General features: G+C 59.2%; 1 protein-coding gene across 1 annotated transcript; it reads right to left on the bottom strand.

Moving 5' to 3' along the window:
* Window positions 1–2,815: 2,815 nt before the first annotated feature.
* Skor1 (SKI family transcriptional corepressor 1) lies at window positions 2,816–12,392 on the bottom strand. The gene is made up of 9 exons (XM_063256882.1): window positions 11,823–12,392; window positions 8,944–11,149; window positions 7,933–8,017; window positions 6,866–6,973; window positions 6,353–6,424; window positions 4,982–5,056; window positions 4,680–4,754; window positions 4,098–4,163; window positions 2,816–3,611 (listed from the first exon to the last, which is right to left on the bottom strand). Exons 2-9 carry the CDS (start codon window positions 11,137–11,139, stop codon window positions 3,517–3,519), a joined length of 2,772 nt encoding a protein of 923 aa, XP_063112952.1. The 5' UTR covers window positions 11,140–11,149; window positions 11,823–12,392; the 3' UTR covers window positions 2,816–3,516.
* Between the last annotated feature and the right edge of the window lie 12,494 nt (window positions 12,393–24,886).

Below are 24,886 nucleotides of genomic sequence, written 5' to 3' on the forward strand. Positions count from 1 at the left end.
CAAGCATTGTGTTTCTGCAAAGAATCAAGGCCACACTCTCCAGCAGGCTCAATGGGACTGGGTAGACAGGTACATGGCCAGTGATCTTGCAAAATATGAAGGTGGCCCCCCACCCCCTACTTTGGGACAAGGCCAGAAGAGGCAGAAAGTTTTCCTGTTTTAGGTTGGCAATGACTTACTTACTTGACACCTGCCCCCCAAACTAATCCTATTGATGAGGGATCTCCTTTCTGAGCAGTAAGCTTGTGCTTAATTAACCTTAGGCAAATGAGCTTAATTGCTTCTCTGTGGCAGTTGTCCAGCAGCAGCTAGGGATTTCTTCCTGTAGACGTTCTCAGCACCTCAACGAACTACTCAAGTTGGAGCCCTTTCACACGCGCAGCTGTGCACCTGTGGAGCAGGGTGCTGTCAAGAGATCACAAGAAAGGGCAGCACAGTTAGCAAGACACAGTCTCTCCAGAAGCAGACCCACACACCCCTGAGCAGGTGTTAGGGGGTCCTCTAGGTGCTTTGGGGGACAGGTTACCCATGCTGCCAGAGGAAAAAGAGATTGGAAGCCACACACTGGTTTCTCACAGGGGAGCAAAAAAATCCCAGAGCAACATAAAATGGTCCCCAAGTGCACCCCTACTCGCTCTCGGCCTCTCATCTTAGATTCGCTAGACAGGTGGAGGGATAGGGACGTAGCTGTCACGTCGCCATCCCAAGAGTTTCAGAGGGAATGCGGTGGAGGGTGGAAGGGAGTCACTTAACCGGTCCCTTACCTCACGCTTTGGACTCCAGAGCCAGACCCCACGGAGACACTCCGGGGTCCGGGGGCGCCGAACCGAGAAGCGCGAAGGACATCCCGAGGACCTCGTGAGCCCCCGCAGTTCCTCTCAACCCGCCAGCCTGTTTCTCCCCGAGAGCCAAGATGCTCAAGTCTGGGCCTTCTGGCGTCAACTGTAACGCTCCAAATCCATCGCAAGGTGGCAACATTGTGGCGAGAAACATTTAAAATCCTGAGTGTTTTTCTAAAGCATATTTTCCCTATTAATGTTTCATTTAACTTAATTAGAATCTGGTAAACTAATTAAAGTAGCTACGAGACCCGCAATCAGCAATAATTCGTATAATTATTGATAATTACATCCATACCGATTGTTTGGTTATTAACATTGGGGGGCAAACACATCGAAAGGGAGGCAGGGCCCAGGAGCTTCCCCTCTCCACTCTATCTTGTGGGTCGGATCCGCCTACACCCGGAATCCGTAGAGATTCTGGCTCAGATGGGGGCGCCTCCTTTGGCGGACCCCAGCTGTCTGGTGCTTTCTCCACTTGGGGAATTTGTGGAGAATGGGTAGAAAGGAGAATTTGGTTAAGCTCCTCCCTTGGGCCTCAAAGGAACTTGCCTGGGTGGTCCCTGCTGTGCCCATTTTGCAGAGACTGAAAGTCTTGTTTCCAGGGGTGCATTTATGCAGCGGGGAAAGAAACGAGGTGCACCCTCCCACCCCCTCCCACCCCCGCGACGCGCCACACTAGCCACATCTCAGCTCCAGTCGCCCCAGGGGCGCCCTGGAGACGCAAGTCACTTCCTCTCTGAATGTCACTTGGGTACAACGGGGAACTAATCTGGAGGGTCCACTGACAGGAAAGGTTCTGACACCCCGGAGAGTCCTGGCTGGGAGAACTAGAGCGTTAGGGTTAGTCTGTCCAGTTCGCCTCACAGCCAGTACCTCCACATGTCTTCGCTGCACCCAGCCCTCTAAATACTTTGGGCACTGAAATCCCACAGCCCGAGAGCGAGCAGGGAGCGAGCGGACTGGCTTCCACGGCTGCGGGGCTGCGACCCTTCCGAGCAGTCAGGAATGCGCTCCCAGCCTCTCTCTGCCGGCCTCCGGGTTCCCTGTCCCAGAGATGCGCCGCGTCTGGGGTGTCCCAGAGCAGAGCTATGGAGCGCAGGTCCTGCAGCGGCCCAGGCTGTTTACCTCGCAGAGCATTTGCACGACCCTCCATGAACAAAGGCTCAAGAGTCATTTTATGGAGGCCAAAACTGAGGTACAAGCGTGCGTGCATACACACTCGCCAAAGGGCGCCGCAGGACATCTAATTAGCAGAGGAAGAGGTACATTTCGGGCCCCCTACCCAGTACTTTCCGCTTTCCTACATTCATCCTTTACACCTCACCAGGAAAAAAAAATAAGTATTCTGCAATTCCATTATCTGTGTCCCAATGGGCAGGTGAGTAGGAAACTGAGGCAGGAGAGGCTCAGCCATGCTGCAGCCCCAGATACTCACCTTCCCCCCGAGTTCCTCAAGTCATGGCATCCTGGGCACCCAGCTTTCCTTAGCAGCAGGCAGGGCCTGGGCAAGCTTCAAGCCCCTCCTTCCTTCCTTCCCAGGCCTGTGGGCCCAGCCCCCTGCTCCCAGTCTCAGCACCCCTGGGTCAGGACAGCAGTGCCTGTGCCCGTCAGCGGGGGTGGAACCCGGGGTTCCAAGCAAGCCCTGTCTCCCAGTACCCAGGCATGGGCATCAGCATGAATGGACTCTGGGCCCCTGCAAAAGCTTGAGGGAAGGTTGGCTGCATGGGGGACCACGAAATCACCCTCTTTTCCCTAACCAGGGCCCAAGGGACGGTTCTCATGTGGAGGGGGCAGCCCGTGGGCAAAACTGGGTGTGCCTAGGTGGGTCAGGAGAGGTCAGGAGCTGTGGATCAGAGCAAGGGCAGCCGTAACCCAGGCACCGGAGGTGGCCCCACCCCGCCTGTAGCAGGACCTTCTGCCCACGCCTCCCTCCCCTTCCCTCCCCCACCACACTTCCACCTCCGGCAGCCCCAGAAAGTGACAGGTTTTTCTTTTATTAAAAACAAAAGTCACGGATACAGGGTGGTCTCCCCCAAACAGGCTCAAGGTGGTCGCCTTCTCGTGAGTCAGGTGTCGCCCTTTTAAAGTGCTGTGACATCAAGAGGTTACAACAACAGAAACAAGACAAAGCAAAAAAAGGGTGGGGAGGATGCAAAATGTGAGGGGAAGCGGGACCAGGAGAAAAAAGGAACGTAACTGAGACTCACAAAGAAATGAACGAGAACCTAACACGGAACCGAGACTCGGGACATTTACATCCATTGCACATAGCCACTTTGTCCTTGGGAACAGTTTCAGAAGTGGACAGGGAGGGGCAGCCGGCGCCAGCGAAGTCGCTAAGGCGTATTCACAACGGGGTCCCCGGCTGCACACCCGGCCACGCTGGGGGGTTGGGAGCTGTCCTCTTTGTCCCCCTTTTCCCGTCCAGTTAACCCCTTGAGCTCCGAGGCCCTGGAGCTTAACCGAGGGCAAAGCGGTGTTTACACTTGGGAAGGAGCCCGGCCCGGGAGGGGCGGCGCGGTCGGGGAGCCCCGAAGCGAAGCGCGCGGGCAGGCGGGCGGTATTTACGTCGGTCGGTCCAATGGCTTGTTCCTGCTGCTGCCGCGGGCGTCTCGGCGGGTATTTACAGGAAGGAGCAGCACGGCTCGAGGGCGCGGGCGAGGCCGGGCAGGCCCTAGGGCAACAGCGGGGGCTTGAAAGAGCAGCTGCCGGTGCAGTGGCGGGGCGTCAGCATCTTGCAGGAGAAGTGGTGCAGGGCGTCGTGGGCTTCTGGGGAGACAGTCGCACGGGCACGTTGGTGCCTCGCCTGCCTCGCCGCGCAGCCCGTCGGTCCCCCTCCTCGGTCTCAGCGACCCCTTGGGCTCAGGGGTTCCCAGCCCCGCGGGCCACAAAGGAGGCAGGAGAGAGACCTGGTGAGGAGAACCACCCCTCTGGTTCCTGCCTTGTCTTACAGGACAGGAAACTGAGGCTCAGGGAAAGAGGAATTGACCTGCCCAAGGCCAAAGGGCTCCAAAGGCAGATTTTTTTTTGGATGCCTAGAGCTCAAAACTTTGTTCCTGCCTACCTCACTGTTCTAGAATAAGCCCCCCACTTACCACCAAGCCTCACTTCTCTCAGCTCAGCTTTTGATCCAAGTGGCCCTGGCCTTCACTCTCACGTGCCCCCCGCATTCATCCACCCAGCCCCTCATCCATTCACTCATTTAGGGGCCCAGGCAACCCCTGGCAGTCCTCTCTCTGTCTCCCAGTTCTGCACCTTTTAATTTCTGCTGGATGGCATAGCGTGCCTTTCGCTCCTGGTCAAGTTCGTTACACAAGGTATCTGGAAGACAAGGACAGGTGGGCAGGTGAGGGAAGCCTGAGGACCTTGGGGCTGGCCAGCAGGGTCACAGCCCAGGCCACATCCTACCCCTCTCCAGCCGCCAGAGAAGAAACTCCTGGGAGGGTGAGGGGAGGGAGCGCCCGCGTTCCAAACTGCAGGCTGGTGCAGGGAGGAAATGGCCTACGATGGCGCTTAGAGGCAGACGGATCTAACCAAAATTAAAGCAAACTTAGGCATTACTTCCCAGGTAATTTTACGCCTCGATTTTTAATTTAGAAACCATGGAAATTGCCGCGATAAGAAGTTCAATCACTCCATGTAATGATGCCTGCAAGCCGTTTGCTGGGCTCGCTTGCCATTCGGAGGCTAATCAGAGTATACAAAGGATATTAAATAAAAAAATAATTGTTAAATTACCTTCAATTTAAATCCAAATGACTGAGCCAACATTGTGGGCTCCTGCCAGACGACAGGCAGTTACAGCCCGGGCCTGCGCTCACCTGACTCCCGTCTTACCTCTGACAATTTGCAGCTGTTGCACCATTTCTTCTCGATAAGCCAATTCCCTCTTCATTTGATCCTGAAAATTATCTGTGCAAATTGATTAAGTGAGAGCTGTTACGCACTGCCTCCTCCCGGGCTTCCCTTGCGCCTCCCTCCCATCCTCACCTCTACCCCCCCCCCAAGTCACCTGCCCCGCTGGAAACCCAAGAAATGGGAGTTCTGATCTGATGGGGGTTCTGGAGGTGGCAGCTGCCCGCACCCAGCTCCCAGACAGTGGGTGACACTGTTGAGTGGGTGGGCAGGGATGGAAGTACCTTTGAGACTCTGGAATTCTCGTTCCAGCTTCTTGCGGAGCTCCATTTGCTCCAGGAGTAGCTTTTGTAGTTCCTCTGTGAAGGGAGAGAATGGGATTCAGGAGAAGGTGTGTGTGCTGGGAGTAATTCTAGGAACCCACGGGGGACTGAGGTCCTGGGACCCAAGTTGTGGCACTCTGGCTTTCCATTTGCATTCAAAGGATCTGAGAAAAGACACAGGGCTAGGGGTAGCATACCCAAGAAAATCAAATCCAGAAAGATGGAGCCTATTTTGGATTTCTGGGCCCTGATTCTGGGGGGTGAGTGGGAATAACCAGCTCAGCATTTGCTAAACTGTTCCTAACTCCCTAACTTTAGAGGATGAATGACCCATGCAAATGTGACTTTCCTTTTCAAGTGTCAGTACAGAATCTGGTCAAAGCTTTGAACAACCTTCCCAGAAAAATATACAAACTTAACACTTTGCCTACAATTTCAGGAGATTTGCACACTCCCCCCTCCCAACCCATGTTAAGACCCCTCACATGAGGCCTTAGGTTCAGTTCCCACTACCATAAAACAAACAAAAAGCAGTGATTTTGAAAGTAGTGGCATATTCTGTAAAATCTGTAACTAAGACACATGGAGGACCACAGGAGACCACTAACACTTATCTCCTTACTCCCACAGATTCCAAGACTGCCCAGAGGCTGGGTGTTGACCACTCTGTTCAGTGGCCTCAGAAACCAGTTCCAGAGCGGTCCAGTCCCAGAGGCTGCCTCAGCCATGTGGCTGTTAGTATTTGGAACCTCCCTGTGGAAGACTTTCCTAAAACACAGGAATGGACAATGGAGGGGAGAAAGTGGGGCTCCAAGACACCTCCCTTTCTCTGTGCTTCAAGCCACCATCCCTTCCAGATCCTGAGCAGCGACCCTCGGTATCCTGCAAACAAGCTCCATCCTCACTGTGGTTTTGAGTCAATTCCAGGGGGAACACACTGCAACCTCTCCCATGGTCCTAACATAAGTGCTTCCTTGATATCTTGCGCTTCCAAAATAATTCTGTTTTCCAGGGAGTTTGGGGAACCCTAGATTGTCCTGCCTGCTTGGCCACAGCATCCAGTTCTGAAAATCATTACTCCCTCTCTACCAACCTATCCAAGACAGACTCAGGCCCAGAAGTCCATTCCTGCAATAAACTTCCAGGGACTTGGTCACTCTACCCATCCACCAACTGTAATACCTTTGTACCAGGATGATCTGGGAAATAAAAACTGACCCTCCCGCCCCCCATGGCCATGGCCTGTCCTACCCCAGGAACTGTGTCCTCTGCACAGGCTGGATCCACCTCCCTCCAGCACAGTGTACCCCCATTTCACAGATGTAACCTCACCTCTAGCCAGGTTTTCAATATCTTTCTCCACCAGCTGAGTTCCTGTGACATCCAAGGTGAGTCCGTCTTCCCCTGGGATGCAGGGGCAGGTGAGAAGGGTTCTGCACCCCAGAGGGCTTGAGAAGGGAGGGGTGAGCTTCCTGGGGCTTTCGGAGGGATTGGTTCAAGTATTCGGACCCCCCACCGCTCCCCAAGCTCTGTTGGAGAGCACAAGAGATGGCCCAGGGAAGATGGGTTGTCCTCAAGAAGGAAGGGCCCTTTGACCTATTTTAGGTGGGTGCAGCGGTCCCTCCATTTCCTTTCCTCACGCTCTCTACCCTTGCCCAGAAGAGCCCCAAGCTACCAACGACTCAGCACTCCAGCCTGAAAGTCCCTCTCCTCATATTTAATAGTTATCTTCTCTCAGAGGAAGGAAAGAACTGGCAGCCACTGGATCATAATGGAAAGTCTAGCTCGCAAACCCCTTGAAACCTGGGCCACCCGGGTACCAGCTTCCAGCTGCAGGCGGCTCACCTCGGTCTGTGTTTGCGGGACTTGGCTGGGAGATGCTCCTTTGGTCTGAGTAGGATTTCCTCGTTTCCAAATCATCGGTGGTCGAGTGATTGTCTTCCTTCTCTGGCTCTTTAAAGGCAATAAACAGAGTTTCAAGGAGAGGCAAAGAAACCGTGACCCTGATAACGCCAGCGTTGCCGCGGTTGGGGCGCCCAAGCCCTAATTAAAAACGTTGTGGCCGCCTCGGGTTCCGGGCTGTGCGCCCAGGCTCGCGCCCCGAGGCTTTGGGCCGGGCACCCCTCCCCCTGGCATGGCAGGGTCTGCTCTTTCTCCGGGCTTTGAGCCCTCTCCCCAGCCCCTAGGAAGAGAGTGAGACAGGCCGCGGAGTCCACCAGGGACAAGCGACCTACGTCCGCGCGGACACTGGGGCACCGCGAGCGCGCGTGGCTGCGGGTCTGTCCCGCATACCCTCGCGGCCACCTGCCGGCTGGTGTTGGTGTTGGGGGGACGCAGGGTCCAGCCAGGGCTTGGCTGCCTCCGCCAGCCGATTCCCGAGGCATGGAGCCCTCCTCTGCTAGCAACGCGGTCCCACGAGCAAGTGCACCCCGCCCCGCCCCCCGCGTTGCCCCTGTGTACCCAACTGCGCAGCCAGGCGCCCTCCTCGTCTAGTCAGATCCTCGAGGGCCACGGGGACCCCAAGCCCAGCACGTTTGCTGAATAATTGAGGGGCTGGAAGCAGCGGCCCAGACTGTTTCGCTTTTTGGTACCAGGGATCGAACTCACGACCAGGCAGACGCCTACACCGCTGAGCTAAATCCCGGCCTCGCAGGGTGGTTTTTAAAGGCTCCAGGAGGCGCCTGTGTGCCGTAGAGGAGGCGGCGGGGCTCCGGGTTCAGGCCACGGCTCGCGGCCGGATCTGTGCTCCGCGGCCCTTCCCTTCCAGCTCTCCCTTCCCTCTCCCCTCCTCGCGCTCCCGCTTCCTGCGCCCGCTCGGCCTCCCTCGCTCGCCGTGCCTGGGCCCGGCCCTGGGCCTGCCGTGGCCTCGGGGACGCTGGGACAGTGGCCGGCGCCGGCCCCGGCGGCGTTACCGTGGGCCTCGTGGGCGCAGAGGTAGGAGGCCGCCGCCGCCGCCGCCGCGCTCTTCACGTGCTCGTCCGTCTCCGGCGCGTACACCTGCGCGGCCAGAAACCAACACAGGCGGTTAGCGGGGCGCTGGGTGCCGCCCCCACCGCGGCCCCGGGAAGCGCCGAGCGGCGCGGAGACCGGGACGCACGCGGCGGCGCCTCGGAGGCCGGTGCCCGCGGTCCTGCAGGACAACCGCGCCCGCGAGCACATTGCTCCACGCGCCCAGCGGCTGCCGGGCCGCACAGCAGCCTCCTTTCTGCGCTCGCCCCCTTTTCGACGTTTCCCTTCTCGCCCGCGCCAGTGCCAGGTTCCCGGCATAAATGGCGCCTTTCGCATCCGGTTAATGATTCGCGTTTTAATGAACCGAATGGAAAAGCACAAGTGTGCGCTGCTGCTTTCAGCGTGGCCAACGGTCGCGGCCGGCCCTGACCCGCTCCTTCCACCCGCCCCGCACACGGCTTCCCAGCACCCAAGCCTGCGGTCCCCAAGGCTGGAGTTTGAAACTACTCTTGTTGGGGTGGGGGACGGAGGTTTGGGGGACCCCCGCACTACCCAGCAACTTGCGGGGAGGCTGTCTTCACCTCTCCCTTCCTGCTTGTCTTCCTTGGGGTTCTGATCCCCATCTGGACAGGCGCGCTCGGGGCGCAGCCTCCCCTCTTTCTTTCTGCAGACCCCTTTCGTATCTCTGGATGTCTGGCTGTTTCTGCCAGTCTCCTCCTCACTCCCGTCAACAAAAACAAAACACACTGGTTCTGAAGGCCTGCGCCCCCACCCCCCACCACGCCTCGATCCTCCGAACCCCACAGTCCCGGGGCTCCAGCGAACCCAGCTCCAGGGCGCCCGCAGGCGTCTGCTCCACTGCCTGCGCGGAACAAAATCCGCGTCTCCTGCACGTGAGCCGGACCCGCCCAGCGCGCAGGCTGTGCGGAGGGGTCAGCAGGGAGGCGCCCTGAAAGGCAGGGCGCGGGGCTCACCTTGGCCGTCGTGGGGCCTCCTGGGGGTCCGCAAGGCTCTCGCAGCTCGTAGCCACTGGTCGGCGGACTTCTCTCCGGTCTCCGTAGCAGGTCGTCGGCCACCAAGTCCCCGTAAGCCGACCGACCTGGGGTTGGCCCGAGACGTCGCCGGGGGTGGGGGCTACCGTCAGGAGAGTCTGTGGGACCATCCGCGCCTGAGGAGGTGGCAGAGGGGGGCCCAGCGGACGGATCACCGTCTGGGCCACCTCCCGCGCTGGCTGCCCTGGGCGCACTGGGCTCCGAATCTTCCTGGGCGCCCTCCTCGTCTGGGAAGCGGTTGGACTCCACGTCCACCTCGGGCTCGTCCGCGGTGTCCACGTCGGGCGAGGCAGAATGGTAGCTAGAGCTACCCTCGCTTAGAAGGTCCGGGCTCACGTAGCCGCCTCCGGGACCGGTGCCAGGCCCGGGCGCACGAGCAGGAGGCGCCGGCCCCGCGCCGTAGGCCTCGCGGGCGCTGCCGTAGAGCTTGGCGATGCTCTCGGCGTCCTTGACCACCGGTCTGAAGGCCGAAACGTAGGAGCCTTTGCGCGCAGGTGGAGGCGGCGGGGGCTGCAGGGGGGCCAAAGAGGAGGGGAGCGCCTCGTCCGCGCCCTCGTCGTCCAGCGGCCCGCGGGACAGCGCGCTCGGGCAGCGTTCCTCCGCGCCGAGGCTGCCCTCCTTGGCTGGTTCCGCAACATCCAGGGACTCTGGTCCGCCCCCGCCAGCAGCTGCGGCCGCGGCCGCTGCTGCCGCTGCTACTGCGGCAGCCACGGCCTTGGCCTGGCTCTGTGCGGCCGGGTAGGGTGGCACCGGGAGGCTGCCCGCTGCTGGCCAGAACATGGGGAACGTCGGGTACACGGTAGCGGCCGCTGCCGCTGCAGCCACCGCCGCTGCGTCCTTGGCTGCCCCGGAGGGTTGGTGTCCCCAGAACATGGCCCCGCCGCCCGGCCCCGCCCCTGCTCCCGGGGGCAAGTGGCCAGCTCCCGGGCCACCCGCTCCAGTACCCGCAGCGCCGCCGCCGCTCCCAGCGCCAGGACCGCTCTTGGGTTCACCCGCGCCCAGCACTGGGTCGTCCTTTTTGGGGCATAGACCGAAGGCCGTGGGGAAACCGTAGGGGTGCGGGAAGAGCGGCGGGGGGAGCTTCTGCAGGAGACCAAACCCTTTGCTGGGCACCGGGATCACCGGGTAGCTACGCACGCCCGCACTACCTCCAGGCCCTCCTGGGCCCGCCGGGCCGCTGGCGCCTGTCGCCAGCCCCAGCCCGCGCGTTGCGTGGGGAGGAGGTGGGCCCGGTGGCCCGGTTGCCTCGTCTTCGCCGCAGCGCAGGCTTTTGTGGGGCGGTGGGCCTGGGGCCATCTCCGCGCCGCACCCTGGGCCGCCGCCGCCCCCGGAGTTCCCCTTCCCCTGTCCGCCTGACCCGCCGTTCGCGCCGCCTCCGCTGCCTGCTTGCAGCGAGAAGGTCCGCTTGCGCGTGCCACCGTTAAACATGGCCTTGACGTCCTCCCAAGCGTGGCTCAGTTCGTCTGTGGCCGACTTGTCACTGAGTTTGAGGTGACGGCGCCACGAGTTGAAGTTGGCGGCGTCGGGCTGGGTGTACTTGGCGTCGGGGGTGCGGTGCGAGTGGAAGATGAACTTGTTGGGCGAGAAGTACATGCTGCAGTACCCGCACTTGATGCACTTGGCCCGGGAGCTGTTGTACCGCGCAGGGATGAAGCTGCCGCGCGAGCCCCACGCGCACTCGTGCACCACGTCGAAGGCGAAGTTCTCAGGCAGCTTGGGTGGCTTGTGTTCGCCCAGGAAGGATTTGCACAAGCGTTCGGCCTCGCGCTTGGTGATCATGCCGCAGCGGCGCGAAGAGATGGGCATGGCCCCGGCCCGGCGCAGGATCTCCAGCTGCACCGGCGTGCACTGCACGCACGTGATGCCCAGGGCCACGCGGCGGTTGTGGATCTCATTGTAGCTATAGTTCTTGAGGAGGGTGTTGGAGATCTGCGCCAGGCACAGGCGCTCCTGACCGTCGATGACCAGCGACACGATAGGGACCCCGTACAGCGACGTCTCGCCCACCTGGTTGGGTTTGAGGGCGCTGGAGCCCGAATAGGGCTGCAGTTCTTGTTTGGAGTTGGGTGAGGAGCTGCCCTCGCGACCCGGCCCCAGCTGAGTGGTGAGAGCCTCCATGCCGCCGCTCCTGCGAAACAGAGAAAGCAGAGAGCAGATGAGCCATTTCCAGCGCCCCCGCCTCGGCTGGGGTACGCCCAGCGAGGCGCACAGACTAGGCGCGCCGGGGATACTTGGTATTAGGGAGTCCAATCTCTTTGGTTCCCGAAGCGAGAGTCTTTTGTTATTCAGACCCGTGTAGGCACCGGAACAAATGCTCCGGGGGTTTGAATTGGGAGAAGGGGTAATGGAGACCTTAGGGGTGCCCCAGCTGCGAGGAGTCCAATCTCGTTTTTGGACTGGGAAGCAAGTGGGACCCAGAGACGGAGAGCGACTTGCCCAAGGCCACACAGCAATGCCATTGGATCCAGGCTTTCTGACGCTCAGATCCACGCGCCTTGAGCCACCCTCGCAGCCCGCCCTGCCGGCCTGGGTCCTGAAGCCCGCACTTCGGGGACCTGCGGCCCTTTTGCTCAGCAGCGCATGTACGCGGGCGGGCGGGCGGGGGCAGCGTGGGGAGCGAGGGAGGGGCGGTCACTGCCCACCTTCAGCCTGCGGGGGCCGAGGAGGGGGCAGGGACAAGGAGGAGGGACCCGGGCTGCCAGGGAGGGGGAGAGGCGGAGGCGACCGCTGTTCGCGGTGCTGAACCCTACTACCCTCTGCACAGCGCGCCTCTGTGCTCCCGGCCCCAGGGCGGCCCCCACCTTGCCCAGCTCCGCGCTGTCCGGCTTCCGGGGACCCCAGCACAAGTTTCCACCAACCCGAGCTTCTCTTCTCACGCTGGCGCTCCGTGTTCCTTGGGCAGAAAGATTCTGACTAGATACAGGAGCCGTTTCCTTCCCAGCCATCAGTAGGACAAGGACTGAGTAGTATCGAGCCACATTTTCAGCATTTTTAGCTGCGTTCCAAACCCAAAGCTGGCTTCCATTTGGGTCTGTGCGTGGGACAGAGAGGTTCTCCAAGTTTCTCAGGAACTGTGTCGCCTTCACTTTTGACGGCCCACTCTCTGAGCTGCCTCCTCCACAATGTTCCTTTCCTGTCAGGCCAGACGCGGTCCTTGATGGCTCGGAGAGCCTGCTTCGGGGGAGTTTCTTCCCGGGGGGTCCTTCGTGCCTCTCTGTCCCCACTCATGTGAGCCACAGGGAGTCGGTCCTGCGGGTCTCCAGCACCCCAGCAAGGCTCCAAGCACGGAAGTTGCTGTGGTCCTGCGCTGCGTTCTCTGGCCCAGACAGCGAGACAGCCGTGCCGGAAGACCTCTGCAGCCGCGTGGAGCGGGACCTGGGGACTGATGTTTAGGGTCTTTTAGGTCGCTAGGCCTGGCCACGTGTCCTCACACACACAAGGCTCCACACTCAACCTGGCCTAGGGCTGCAGCCGCTCCAAAACCCCGGGCACCCCGACCCAGCGAGCCCCTCCTTTAAACTCGGCCAGAAAGGCAAATCCATTTTCAGAAGGGCAACTTCAACCACGCAGGAAGTCCGAGTTGTACAGCCTTAGGTGATGAGACTGAAATCTTCAGCCTGCCCCTCTCCCGTTTCCCATTTAGGCGCTCTGTATCTGCCGATCTTATCTGTCCCCCAGCTGTCTGTCTCTACCAGCTCGCGCCTGTTTCTCCCATCTGTCTTGTACCTTCCTCAAGTACCAAGCTATTTATTATCTGTTTCATCTTTATCTCTTAGAATCAAACTGAAACAAGTTGACCCTCCCTTGGCCTTGAAGTCCGTGGTAACATTTTGGCAAGCAAAAAAGAAAAACAACAGCAACAAAAACCCACGGTCCTAACTCCCTGGTGGAGGGTCAACAAGGCAAGCCGCGCGCCCCGGGGAGGGCGCTCAGGCAGGCTGCGTGGGCGGTCCGGGGCGCGTGGCTCTGGGAAATGACTGTGGCCTCTCGGTTTTCCGAAACCGGTGACTGTGCCAGGCCCGTGTTCAGTGAAGATAGCACCCCCAACTGAGCGCCGCCGAGGTCCCGTCCCCACTCCGGAGGTTTTCCCGAGTAAAATAACGGGGCTCCGGGTCCTGGAGCCAGAAGAAAGGGGCCCTTGGAAAGGAAAAGCATTTCGGAGGGGCCAAAGCGGAAAGCACCGGGTAGGGTCGTGCTCAGGGACCAGGAGCCATGGCCTGGGCGGCTCGGGGAAGCCTCGCCGGCTCCCGGGACTTCGGGGAGGTTGAGCTTGCGGAGGGAAATGGTGCGCGAGGCAGGTAGCGGTTGGAGCCTGGCGGCGGAGTCGTTCGGTTTGATAAAAACAGCAGCCACGAGGGTCCACATCAGAACTCAACGAAAAAAACGCGGGCGCGGTGGGGCGCGGGGACTCACCGTGCGGCGGCGGCGGCCGGAGCCGTGCGAGCGAGGTGCGCGGCGGGCGGAGCGGCGGGCGGGAGTCCGGGATCCGCCGGGCTCTCGGTGACGGCGCGGCCCCTCCCCGCGCGCGCGCACAGCGCGCTCCCGGCTCCCCGCGCTCCCCCCGCGGCCCCTTCCGCTCTCAGCAGGATCCGGGCGCCAGGGCCCCGGGCGCAGAGACTTGTGTCCGGAGCCGCTGCCCCTGAGGCCGGGGACCGGCCCGGAGAAGAGGCCGGAGCCCAGAGCGCATGGCGCAGCAGCGGGCGCAGGCCGGGAGGCGAGGCCGGTGCGGGGCGGGCGCGCCCGACAGCTGTCAGCCGGGGCGCCACACCCACCACCCGCGCGGCCCCTCGCGCCCTCCCGGGTCCGCCTGCCCTCGGGCCACGCGCGCGGCGCCCCGCCGCCTCGCCGCAGTCCCAGGGCCTGCGCGCCCCAGGTAAGCGGCCGCACACCTGCGCCCTGCACCTGCGTCCCGCGCTAGCCCGAGAGGCCAGACGGGAGAAAGGGCCTGGGGCCTCAAAGTTTGCCCCCAGGGATAGGATGGGGAGGGCCCGGAGCCCTCCCAGGGGACTGGATTGCGCGCAGCTAGGGCCCAGTGACTGAGTTGAGGAGAGCCCAGAAAAAAGGGAAGCTGGGAGGGGCTCTTCACTTTCTGCCTCTGGGCAGCGGATCCGCGCGTGGTCCTAGGGAGCCAATAGGGTCACCAGCGCCGGGAACGGGGTCTGGGGCGCAGGGAACTGGAGAAAGCAGCCGGGAAAGGGCAGATTCGCCTTCCCCACAGCTCCCTGGAGAGCTCTAGGCTGAGGGCCACTCTGAGCTCCTGGACAGAGGACGGGGAACCGGGTTGCTACCCCTACTCTTCCCGGCCTAGAATGTCCTTCCTCGTCCTGGCCATCAGGCAGGAGCCTGTGTACTCTGGACAAGACCTGAGGTCAACTGCTTAGTTAACGTTGTGATTCAGTTATCCGGCGGTGTGGGTGGGGTGCGGCGTCCAGGGGCGGTGGCACCTTCTGTCTTCCCAAAGCTCCCCTCCTCCGCACCCCGCCCTACTCTCTGCCCTTCTCTCTGTCCCTCCTTGGGTCCTCGGCTTCTTTTTCTCTGTAAATCTCAGTCTCCACTTCATTCGAGTTGGAAGTCGCGCCCCCAACCCCGCCCCCCGCACTTGGGCGCCCCCTCGCCGCTTCCACCCCCCTGCCTGCCCCCTTGGCATTAAATGTCCTTAATGGACACGTTAATTAAACTGTAATTAATCATACTGTCCAGCCCAAGTTTGAACAATTACCCTAATCAAACAGAAGTTAATAATGGCAGGGATGGCCCCGGGGCGCGGCGGGCCGCCCGGGCAGAGAGCTCAGCGGCCACAGCGAGCGACTGCGGGAGCAGCGAGGCGAGCACAGCCCGTCCTTGGAACCCGGGCGCGCAGCGCCATAAATCTTCCGCGGGTGGCGGCTGGGGTCGCTCCTCCCAGCCCCCTCGTTTCCTTCTTTCACCGGGAGCTGGGCCCCCTCTCCCCACTGCGGCCCAGCTCCCCTGGGTTCTCTCCCTTCTCCCACCTCCTCTGCCCTTCTCTCCTGGCTCGCGGTGACCCCAGGGAAGGTCCTAGGAGCGAATGATTGCTCAGCCCTAGCATGGGAGGGTGCACCTCCACCCCCGCGTGTCTCCTGACACCCCGAGGACCTCTCCAAAGTTGTAGTGCTCCGTGGTCTCCTCTAGCTCGGTTCTTCCTTCTTCCTTCCCTCCCCGAGTGCCTCCCGCGCGCCCTACCTTCCACTCCGCACCCCGGAGCCCGCCCAGCCCCTCTCCTATCTCCGCCCTGGCCCTCCGTGCGGGGCCTCTTTTCCAGCCGTGGCCTTTGCTCCGGGCCAGCTCTGCAGCTGTTAGTTCCCACCCCTCCAGGGGAGGGTAACGGGAACCTTTTTGCTTCCCAGCCAAAGTATCACCTCCAGTTCCTGCCCCCGCCTTGGCCCGGGTTCCCTCGCCCCATAATTACAATCCTACTTGGTAATTATCCTTAGCCTCCTAATGATCTTCTGAAAAGGAATCTCAGAATTCGACCTGGTGGTGACAACGATCGTGATCTCCCCTCGGGTGGCGAGGTGGGAGCAGAGAGCACGCGCGCAGTGTCCCGTGCGGGGCCCTGCCTGTTGGGCCTCCATTGTCCTGCAAGGTCTGATTGAGCTCCCGGGGCTGGCCTGGGGCGGCCCTGGCAGCCTGGACGCGCACTCCCCCGGCCTCCCTTATGAAGGGTGACTGCCACCCTGGACAACCGCCCCTGGGGCGCACGGGCCGCCTCTGTTTCCGGTTCAGCACCGAGCTGCGGACAGCTCCCCACCAGCGGGCCCTGCGGACCACAGCGCGCGGGTGCCCAGGGCCTCCCTGGACTTGGACAAAGACAAGAAGAGGCGGGGACAGAGGCTTGGGTCCCCCACTGCTTGGTGCTGGTGTCGAGGGTGGGGCTGTCATCGGGAGTGGAACTGGGGCTCAATTCTTACTAGAAACGTCATTTGGCTCCGAGCAGAACCAGTTTTCACATGGGCCAACGGACTGGTGATAATGACCTGGGGACACTTATTCCCTCTTACAGGTAGGAAGCTAAGGGTCAAGCAGTGCAGCCACCCCCCGAGTCCTTCAGTCGGTAAGACACGGGGGTGGACCCCAACCCTAGGTGTGCCTGCTCGCTGCAGAAAGGGCCCAGCGTGGCGAGCTGGGCAGCGCAGGTGGGCAGCGCGTGGTTCCTGCCCCGCGCTCCTGACTCCGGTGCAGGAAGGGGCCTTGGCCAGCCAGGCCGCTGGCTCAGGTTCAAGATGTCGGGGGTGGCAGAGCTGGGACTTGAACCGGGGTGCGCATGAGTTTCTCGGTGCGGCCCGGCCCAGACAGCCCGTCCAGGGCGCGGGAACCCGCGAGAGTCGCCCTCTTGCCCTCGCTGACTCCGCCTTAGTGGCGATTTTGTAGCTTTTATCTGCTGTCCAGTGGCGCCCAGGGGCGGAGATCTGGACTGGAGACCCCGGGCGCTTCTGGGGCGCTCCTGCAGCCCCCCACCGGGTCTTCCTGCTTCGGAGTGGCGGGAGCCGCGCCCACACTGTCCGGCCTCGGCGCCCATCGGGCTACGGCTTGGGTTGGAGCCGATGGCCGCGCCTCCACCGCAAGCACATATCTTTTACCAGTTGAATTAACGGCAGTTTTCGTCAGTTAATTAGCTTTAATTTACATAATTAGTACAGTATAAAGAGGATTGGGGATAATCATGGGGTACGTAGCGCTTACTGTGTAAACACGTATTCTGAATTAAAAATCAGATGTAATTAAGGCGCGCAGGCCCTGTTTAGGCAGGGTTTTAATTGTAATGAAATTCTAATTAACACTCAATGATTGCCAAATGCAAAGGGCTGTAAAATTTTCTTGTAGTTTTGCTAATTTATTGTTTACTTAATATCTGGATAATAATCCGACGGCCAGATAGACCGCGACCCAAGGAAGCAGAGGCGGCGGGGTGGGGTCTGCTCAGTGAAGCCGAGGGGGAGGGGCCTGTGAGGGGCGCAGAGGCCCCGAGCCGCGCCAGCCTAGCTCCCGCTCGTGGGGTGGATGGAGGCTGGAGGGAGCCTGGCTGCATATCGAGGGGTCCGAGTCCCGGCCCCAGAGGAAGCACCAGAGGGATCAGAGGTGAGACCACGCCTGAAGGAAGAGGCAGGCTCAGCCTCTGTGGGCTGAGCGCCCTCAGACCGTGACTTGTTCTCAGGGTCTGCATCTGTAGGATGGGCACAGGGGGCAGCGCCTAGGGAGTGAAGGATCCACAGAGGGTCCCCAGACCTGGCCTGTGAGCGTCTGGCTTCTAGGGCGCGGTGGAGGGGTGAGGCTTGGGGGCTTTGCCCGGGATTGGGGTGCAGGGCTTGGGCAGCAGGCCTAGGTCTGGAGGTCTGGTTCCTGCTGTCGGTACTGAGGGGCTCTGAGCAGGTGGCGACACCAGTTAGACTGGGAGCACCGAGGAGGGAAGGGAGGACCAGCCTTGCCCGCCCTGCCCCGGGGGAGATGCCCCAGGGTCACGCAGAGGCCCTGGAGAATGGTCAGTGGTCGGCAGCCCCCTCTGCCAGTCTCCAGCCGGACTGCCCGGCGCTCTTTGCTGTAGCCGCTTCTAGGGCAGCGGGCAGACTGTGGGTACTTGGAAGTTTCTCACCAGCCTCAGGAGCAAAGCAAAAAAGAGTCAGTGTCACCAGAGGCTTCTGCCCACATTGCAGGCCCCCCCCCCAGCCGTTCCCAGTGCTGTGATCCTGAGTCCTCCTGTCCTGGATCCAGCGCAGGCCCCCTCTATCCGGCACCCGGCTGCCCATCCCTCTCGACTTGGTGGTGGTTTTCGTTTCAGCATTGCATTGTTTGTGGGTTGTTTCCCGTCACCCATGTGTTTTCTGTCTCTCATGCTGGAATTTGTCATTTGCTGTTAACACCTTAAAACAGAGCCTAGCACATAGCAGGGACTCGACATGTTTGTTGAATGCATGAGTGAGCAGCATTTGAGTGTCAGGGCAGTGAGGCCCAGCCAGGTCACCACTGTCCTGGGGCCTAGTGGCCAATCTGAATCTCAGCTTCTAGGCTCCCAGGTGATGTCTGGGTCTCGGGACTTGCACCATCCACTCAGCCTCAGGCAAGGCACTCCAGTCAAGGGAGCTGCTGCAGGCTCGCAGAGCTTTCACTGGTCACCAAAGGCTCTCTTCCCTGGGCTCCTCCAGCAAGACAGGGGTGCGGCTGGGAAGAAGGCAGTCAGGAGTCAGCCAGACCCGCTGTTTGTCTCCAAACCCTCCAAACCCGCTCTGGAGTGTGGTCCTCTGGCCTGGAGGGGACGCTGCATGGGTTCAGTGAGGGGCAGGGTGTGCGGCTTCACTGCTGGAGCTGGGACTCAAGACAAGTGGGGTGCAACATGTAAGGGGGTGCAGGCTCTCAGGAACCTGAAAGTCCTCTCCTAGTCCCAGGCCTGCATGGGGTGCACCGCAAGGAGCAGGTGCTTGGCACCTTGGGTCACTTTGAATGCTGGCGGCATTTGGCCTGGCAGCCGGGACAGGCCTGGTAGTGCTGTGCTCAGGTTTTGGGGTGTTGGGCAGACCACGGGACACCACATCACTGGAAGAAGGGCTGGGGTTCAGGCCATCAACTCTCCACAGGTGCCTGAGTCCAGCGCTACTGCTGGTGACCGTAACGGAGATGTGTCTTCCGTGGTACACACCTCTTCCACCAGGATGCTTACGTGAGCCAGTGATTTCTTGTGCACAGAGTGTATCAATATTGGGGTGTTTTCATCATCCCAAAGGGAAACCCTGTCATTATGAGCTATCACTCCTCATTTTCCTACAACTGTCTGGTCCTGGGCAACCACTCATCTACTTCCTACCGATTTCCTCATCCTGGGCATTTCTTTCTTTCTTTTTTTTTTTGTCTTTTTCTTTTTTATCGGTACCACAGATTGAACTCACGACCACATACTTGCAAGGCAGGCGCTTATGCTGCTAAGCCCAATCCCCAGCCCCTGCTGGGCATTTCTTAAGACTAAAATCATACAGTTCTTGCCCTCTGATGACTGGCCTTTCTCCCTTACGGTGATGCTCTCATGGTTACTGCTGTCAGAGCACACATGAGAATCTCATTCAGTTTTATTGCCGAATAGCGTTCCACTGTGGGGACAGACCACGCTTTGCTGTGCTGATGGGTGTCTGAGTTGTTCTCATCTTATTGGCTACGACCCGAGATGCTGCTGTGCACGTTGGTGTGCATGCTTTCGGGTGTCTGTGTGGTTTTATTTTTCTTGGGTACGCACCTAGGTGTGGAACCACTAGCCATACTGTCACCCTCTGGCGTGCCTTTTAAAGGAGCCGTCAAAGTGTCCACAGAGTGTGGGGTCATTCTATATTCTCACCAGCAGTGTAAAAAGGTTGATTTCTCCACATCCTCACCAACACTTATTATTGTCTGTCTTTTTTCTGTAGCTATACCAGTGGGTGTGAGAGAGGATCTTGTGGTTCTGGCTTGCATTTCCCTGATAAAATGACATTGAACACCTTCCCATGTACTTATCAGCCATTTGCAAATCTTATATAAAAATATCTACTCACACAATTTGCCTGTTTTTCATTGGGGCATTTGTATTTCTGTGTTGTAGGAGTTCTTTAAATATTCTGGCTCTAAGTCCTTTATTGGATACAAGGTTATAAATATCTCTCCCACTTTATGAGTTTTTTCTTTCTTTCTTTTTTTTTTTTTTTTGTACCAGGGATCGAACTTACAACCTCATGCTTGCCAGGCAGGTGCTTATGCTGCTGAGCTAAATCCCCAGCATGAGTTGTCTTTTCACTAAATTTTTTTCAACGGTATCCCTTGAAGGTCATGTTTTTTAATTTTGATGATGTCAGATTTATTTTATAATTCCGGGTTGTCTAAAAAGGCTTTGATATGAGACTTACTCTTATGCCTCAGGACCATTTGTTGATTCTTCTGGCCATCACGTTGCTTGGTAGCGCTGGCTGCTGGTCTGCAGAAATGACTGCCTTCGCTTTTCCCAGAGAGCCGACAGTTCCTGTCCTGCTGGGGTGTCCGCTGAGCAGGCAGGTGCCCAGTGGTGCCCGGGGCTGGTGTAGCTGCCACTGCTGGCTCATCATGTGCCAGGAGCTGGGTACACAGGCGGGATGGAAGCAAGCAAGGCCTTGCCCTCCCAGTGTCACAGCAGCAGGGAGGCAGACAGGAAAGGTCTCACTGATATCAGGGGTGACCAGCTGCTCTGAAGAAATAAGGCAGGCTCGGGGGGCCAGAGAGGGACGAAACTGAAGGTGGGAGTGGGTCAACTTTCTGCTTCATTGATGCCAGTGCCAGGCACTGTGAGACGTGAATCATCCCAACAGCAGCTTCCAAAGCTGGCATTGCCTCCACTGGGGAAACTGAGGCATCCTGCCCAGAGTCACACAGAGAGCCACTTGAGCAAGCCTCAGAGTCACATTGGTTTGACTCCAAGTCCACATTCTTTGTGGGTCTCTTCTGTTGTCTCCCCACAGGACTGGCGAAAAGGGACCCAGGAGGCTGTGGACAGAAGATTTGGGGTCAGAAATTCCCCTGAATCCTGCCTCTCACACTGCCTTGCTGAGTGAGTGTGACTCAGAGAGAGATTTATTTATTTTAGGTGTTTCTGAGGCAGAGTCTTACTATGTACAGCCCAGGCTGGCCTCAAACTTGTGACCCTCTGGCCTCAGCCTTCCAAGTGCTGAGATTACAGCCATATGCCATCATGGCTGGCTTAAATTTTTTAAAAAACATTTTATTACAAAAGGATACATGGTCATTGTGTTACATTTGAAACAAAGCAGACTAGCAGAGAGAAATGAAAGAACTGTCAGTGTCCACACTCCAGCGTTTGGTCAGGGTTGGTAGAGCATGCTTGTACTCCCGGCAGCCAGGAGGCTGAGGCAGGGGACTGCCGTGAGTTTGAGGGCAGCCTGGACCGCACAGTGAGACCCTGTCTCAAAACAAACAAACTGAAGCGTCTCTTCCCAGACGGCTGGAGGTGTGAGGTACAGTGACTGATGTGGCCAAAACTCTGGCGCTTCTGCCCTCCCCGCTGCAGCTATCCGGAGCCCCTGCCCTCAGCTCCTGCTTTGGATGGATGGGCAAGGAGAGCAGAAGGGCTGCAGCAAGGTGCAACAGTGCTGGGGAGCACCTAGGCTGGGCTCCTGTACCCAAGGGAGGCCAGGTCAGGCGGGCTCCCCAGAGGAACTGCATCCCCCTTGAGGCCTGGAGGACTGGCAGGATTCGGGCAGGAGGCAGAGGATGGCGGGAGAGGAGTTGCAGGCTCACCGGCTTCAGAGGCAGAGAGGGAGCAGAGTGTCGGGTTTGTGGCGGGCACATGGAGGGTGGGTGGGGGGCTGCTCTGTCCTGGCCTGTAGAGCGGGTGCTGGAAGGACCACATGAGAGCACGCTGAGCATGCTTGTACTCCCAGCAGCCAGGAGGCTGAGGTCGGAGAATTGCCTGCAGTGCGGCCACTGGTGTTTGCTTACAACTTCTGGCCTGCTACCTGCATCATTTGAGAGAGAGACAGAGAGAGAGAGAGACAGACAGACAGACAGACAGACAGACAGACACAGAGGATTCCCAGGCAGGCCCAGGGCCACAGTCTGACTGGCTATTTTTAACTAAGTCTGTGGGCAAGGAGAGAGTTTTTATCCCTTGCAAGTGAATACAAACCGTTAGGGAGCTAAGTAAGTGACGGAGCTGCCAATGGACTGTTGGGCTCAGAGGAGGGACATTTGTCTCACTTTAGAAGGAGGACCTGGAGGGCTCGGCCCCATCGACTGGGTCATTGTGCTGTTATCTGCCAGAGAGGTGGCCGTGCTGCAGCAATTAAGACAAACTTTGGTCTCTGAGCTGGCGCCTGCAATCTCTGCGCCTTCAAAATAAGACAAATGACACCGCCAAGGGAGGAGGCCAAGTCTCTTTACCGACTCCGTCCAAAGTCACGGTGAATATTTGTGGTTGTTCAGCAGAAAATTTGTCATTACGAGGCCCGGGCTCTGCTGGCTTCCCCTGTCCCGTGATAGCATCCTCTCAGTGGCTCAGCCCGTCCCTGTTGTCCTGGCTCTGTCCCTCCCTGTGCTGGGATATGGGGCCTTTACTCTCCTCCCGCACCCCTTTCACCCACCTTTCCTACTGCTGTCACTGTGACTGGGGACACAGGCTCCTATACTCAAGGGGCTGGGCTTAGCTATAGGCTGAGCCCTGAGGTGGGAATCTGGGCAGTAGCCAGTGACATCTTTTTTTTTTTTTTCCTTTTTATCAGTACCAGGGATCGAACTCACGACTGCCTGCTTGCAAGGCAGGCGCTTATGCTGCTGAGCTAAATCCCCAGCCCCACCAGTGACATCTTTGAGATGGCATCAGGGCTCTCCCTGGGTCCCCCATTACCCTGTGGTGTGATGCAGGGTCTGGGGACACCAGCCTGCATACCTAGCACTATCCTGAGCTCGTACTCTGTCAGCTCGCTTGTGCTGAGACCCAGACGCTTATGTCTCCCCACAAAGGTCCAGGTCTGAATGGCCTGCACAAGACTCCAGGCCCCTGGTCAGTGGCAGGGCACCCCATCCAAGCTGTGCCCTGGGACAGCACCTGCAGTGAGGGTCCTAGTTTTCCCCTCTTTCTGTCTAGCCTTCTTGGAGGATCCTGAACCATGGGGTATATATTTTCCAGACAATGAAAACAAAGACAGAAGGAAAAAGGGCCAGTGGCCTATTTTTTTTTTTTTTTTTTTTTTTTTTGGTGGTACTAGGCATTAACCTTAGGGCATTTGCACTAGTCCTTTTTTAAAAAATATTTTGAGACAGGGTCTTGCTAAACCATTCAATCACCCAGGCTATGCTTAATCTTGGGATCCTCCTGCCTCAGCCTTCCAGAGTGCTGGGATTGCAGGTCTGTACCACTAGGCCGAATTGGCCTGAGTATTAAGGGAGCTCCCCTGCTCTTCTCACTCTGGCCTGTGCATGTGAGTGGCGGGAGCCACACCTGGGAGAGTGTCACTGATGCCATAGGCAGTGACATGGGGTCCGGAGGCTGTTCTGCTCTGAAGGCCACATTCCCTGTCCCCTGCCCCTTCAGAACTCTGGTGCCCTGACCTGGGCCAGGTCCTGGGTGGGGACAGACATAAGCCTCAGCCATTGTCCTCACCATGGAGCCTACGTGATGGGGTGTAGCAGCATTCTAGCCCAGGCATGGGAGAACCTGTTCCTGCCCACTGGCTCTGGGCCTGTGCCCTGTGACTTCCTAGTGCCTGAGCAGCTTGGCCTTGGGGTCCAGTTGCACAGTAGGCTGAAGGGGCCCTGCCACCAGCTAGAGTGCTCTGTGCAGGAGCTGCCTGGGGCGCCTGGCCCTCTTTCTGCTTCAGGCCAGTGGAGAGCTTGCAGGCTGATGGGGTTGGCCGTGTGGGGTGAGAAGGGGGTGGGCACCAGAGGCCCCAGGAGCCCCGCAGGTTGTGACCAGAACTGTGTGGCATTCGAAGGTGTGGACCTCCCAGGCAGGGGGCTGGACACAGGTCCAAGACTGCAGAATGCTATGGCTACCTGGCTACGGCACTTGGGCATAGATCAAGAGGTCATTCTGCCTCTGTGTCCCTTTCCTGCTCTGTAAACTAGGCAGAATAACAATGCCACCTACCTGCTGGGACTGGGGCCAGAATGAAGGAGACTTAAGTCCTGAGCAGGAGCCTGATCTAGGGGACCTGCACCTTCTCCGTTTCCAGGACGTGAAACTGTCTCGTTCTCCAAGCAGAGACACACACTGCGCCTGCTGGCTCACGCTGTGGAGGGCTGGGCCTCTTCCTTCAACACCACATGTGCTGAGTGTGGCCTGTGGGCCTGGGCCTCCGCTGACTCCGCTTCTGGTCCAGAGAAATGGCAGGTGCTTGGGAGCCTGGTGCTGTGTGAAGCGTGTGGCAATGCCAAGCAAAGCCTCACGGAAGGGCGGTCCTTCCCACGGCACTGGGCTGGGCACAGGGGGAAGGACAGCTCCACCGCAGGGGCCACTGGGCCATCACACATAGATGGTGCCCCCCATGCCTGGTGTCTGCTCTCGTGCAGCTTCTCTCCTAATGCATTACAGATACAATGGGGGGTAAACAAGTGGCTTGTCACACAGCAGGAAGACGGTGCGCAGGGGGCCCCAAGTCCCAGCGCAGGGGTGGGTGGCTGCGCTTTTCCAGTGTGGCTGGGTGAGTCCTGTGGGTACTCCTGGGGTTGGACTTGCAGTCCTCCTGCCTCAGCCTCCAGGTGCTGGGGTGACGGAGATACACCACTGTGCCTGGCTTGGATCTGCCTTTCACCTGAACAGACTCCTCCTAGCTACTGTAGGGGGAGGCTGCAGCCTGGTGAGGGGTCATGGCCATCGTGGAGCAGGGTGGACCCATTCTCCACTGAAAAGGAAGGTAGCAGCTGAGCTGGTGGGCTTGGTGTGGTTGAGAAGGGGGTGGAGGTGCCACACAGCGGCCTAGCAGGCATGAGGGCCTGGTTCCCTCCAAGGCACTGAGGGGTGGGCCCTGGTAGCAGGGAGACGCTGCTCATGGGACAAGGCTGTGGGGCTGAGACCACTTAGAGGTGTGCCGTGGGGGCCACACTCACCTGGGGATGCTGGGGGGTGAATGGACACAGCTGAGGCCGCTGGGAGAGGTCTGGCAGGCGTGGGGCAGTGGTGGAGGGGAGCTGGAGGCCGGCTGTGCAGTGGAATGGACCAGGGCCTCTCTTCGAGGCTCAGGTCAGTGGGCTGGTGTCACTGCTGGTCTGTGGTCCCCGACTGACCACACAAGACAAACCCTCAAGGGGCCTATGTGGGTCTGCGATTTGAGTTCTGCTGCTCCGCGTCACAGACCCCACTTCTTGTCTGCCACCAGGCTGGGCTATGGGCCTTGTCACCTGTGGG

The sequence above is a fragment of the Cavia porcellus genome, unplaced genomic scaffold (assembly GCF_034190915.1).
Source record: "Cavia porcellus strain 051 isolate PalLab524CR breed Dunkin Hartley unplaced genomic scaffold, mCavPor4.1 scaffold_10, whole genome shotgun sequence".
In the NCBI taxonomy this organism is placed as follows: Eukaryota; Metazoa; Chordata; class Mammalia; order Rodentia; family Caviidae; genus Cavia; species Cavia porcellus.

Excerpts from the sequence above, each read along its gene's own strand:
- Skor1 (XM_063256882.1), bottom strand. The coding sequence starts at position 11,139 with ATGGAGGCTCTCACCACTCAGCTGGGGCCGGGTCGCGAGGGCAGCTCC. Across the intron at positions 6,974-7,932 it reads CTGCGCCCACGAGGCCCACG|AGCCAGAGAAGGAAGACAAT; the intron begins GTAACGCCGCCG and ends TTGCCTTTAAAG. Across the intron at positions 6,425-6,865 it reads TCCCGCAAACACAGACCGAG|GGGAAGACGGACTCACCTTG; the intron begins GTGAGCCGCCTG and ends CCTGCATCCCAG.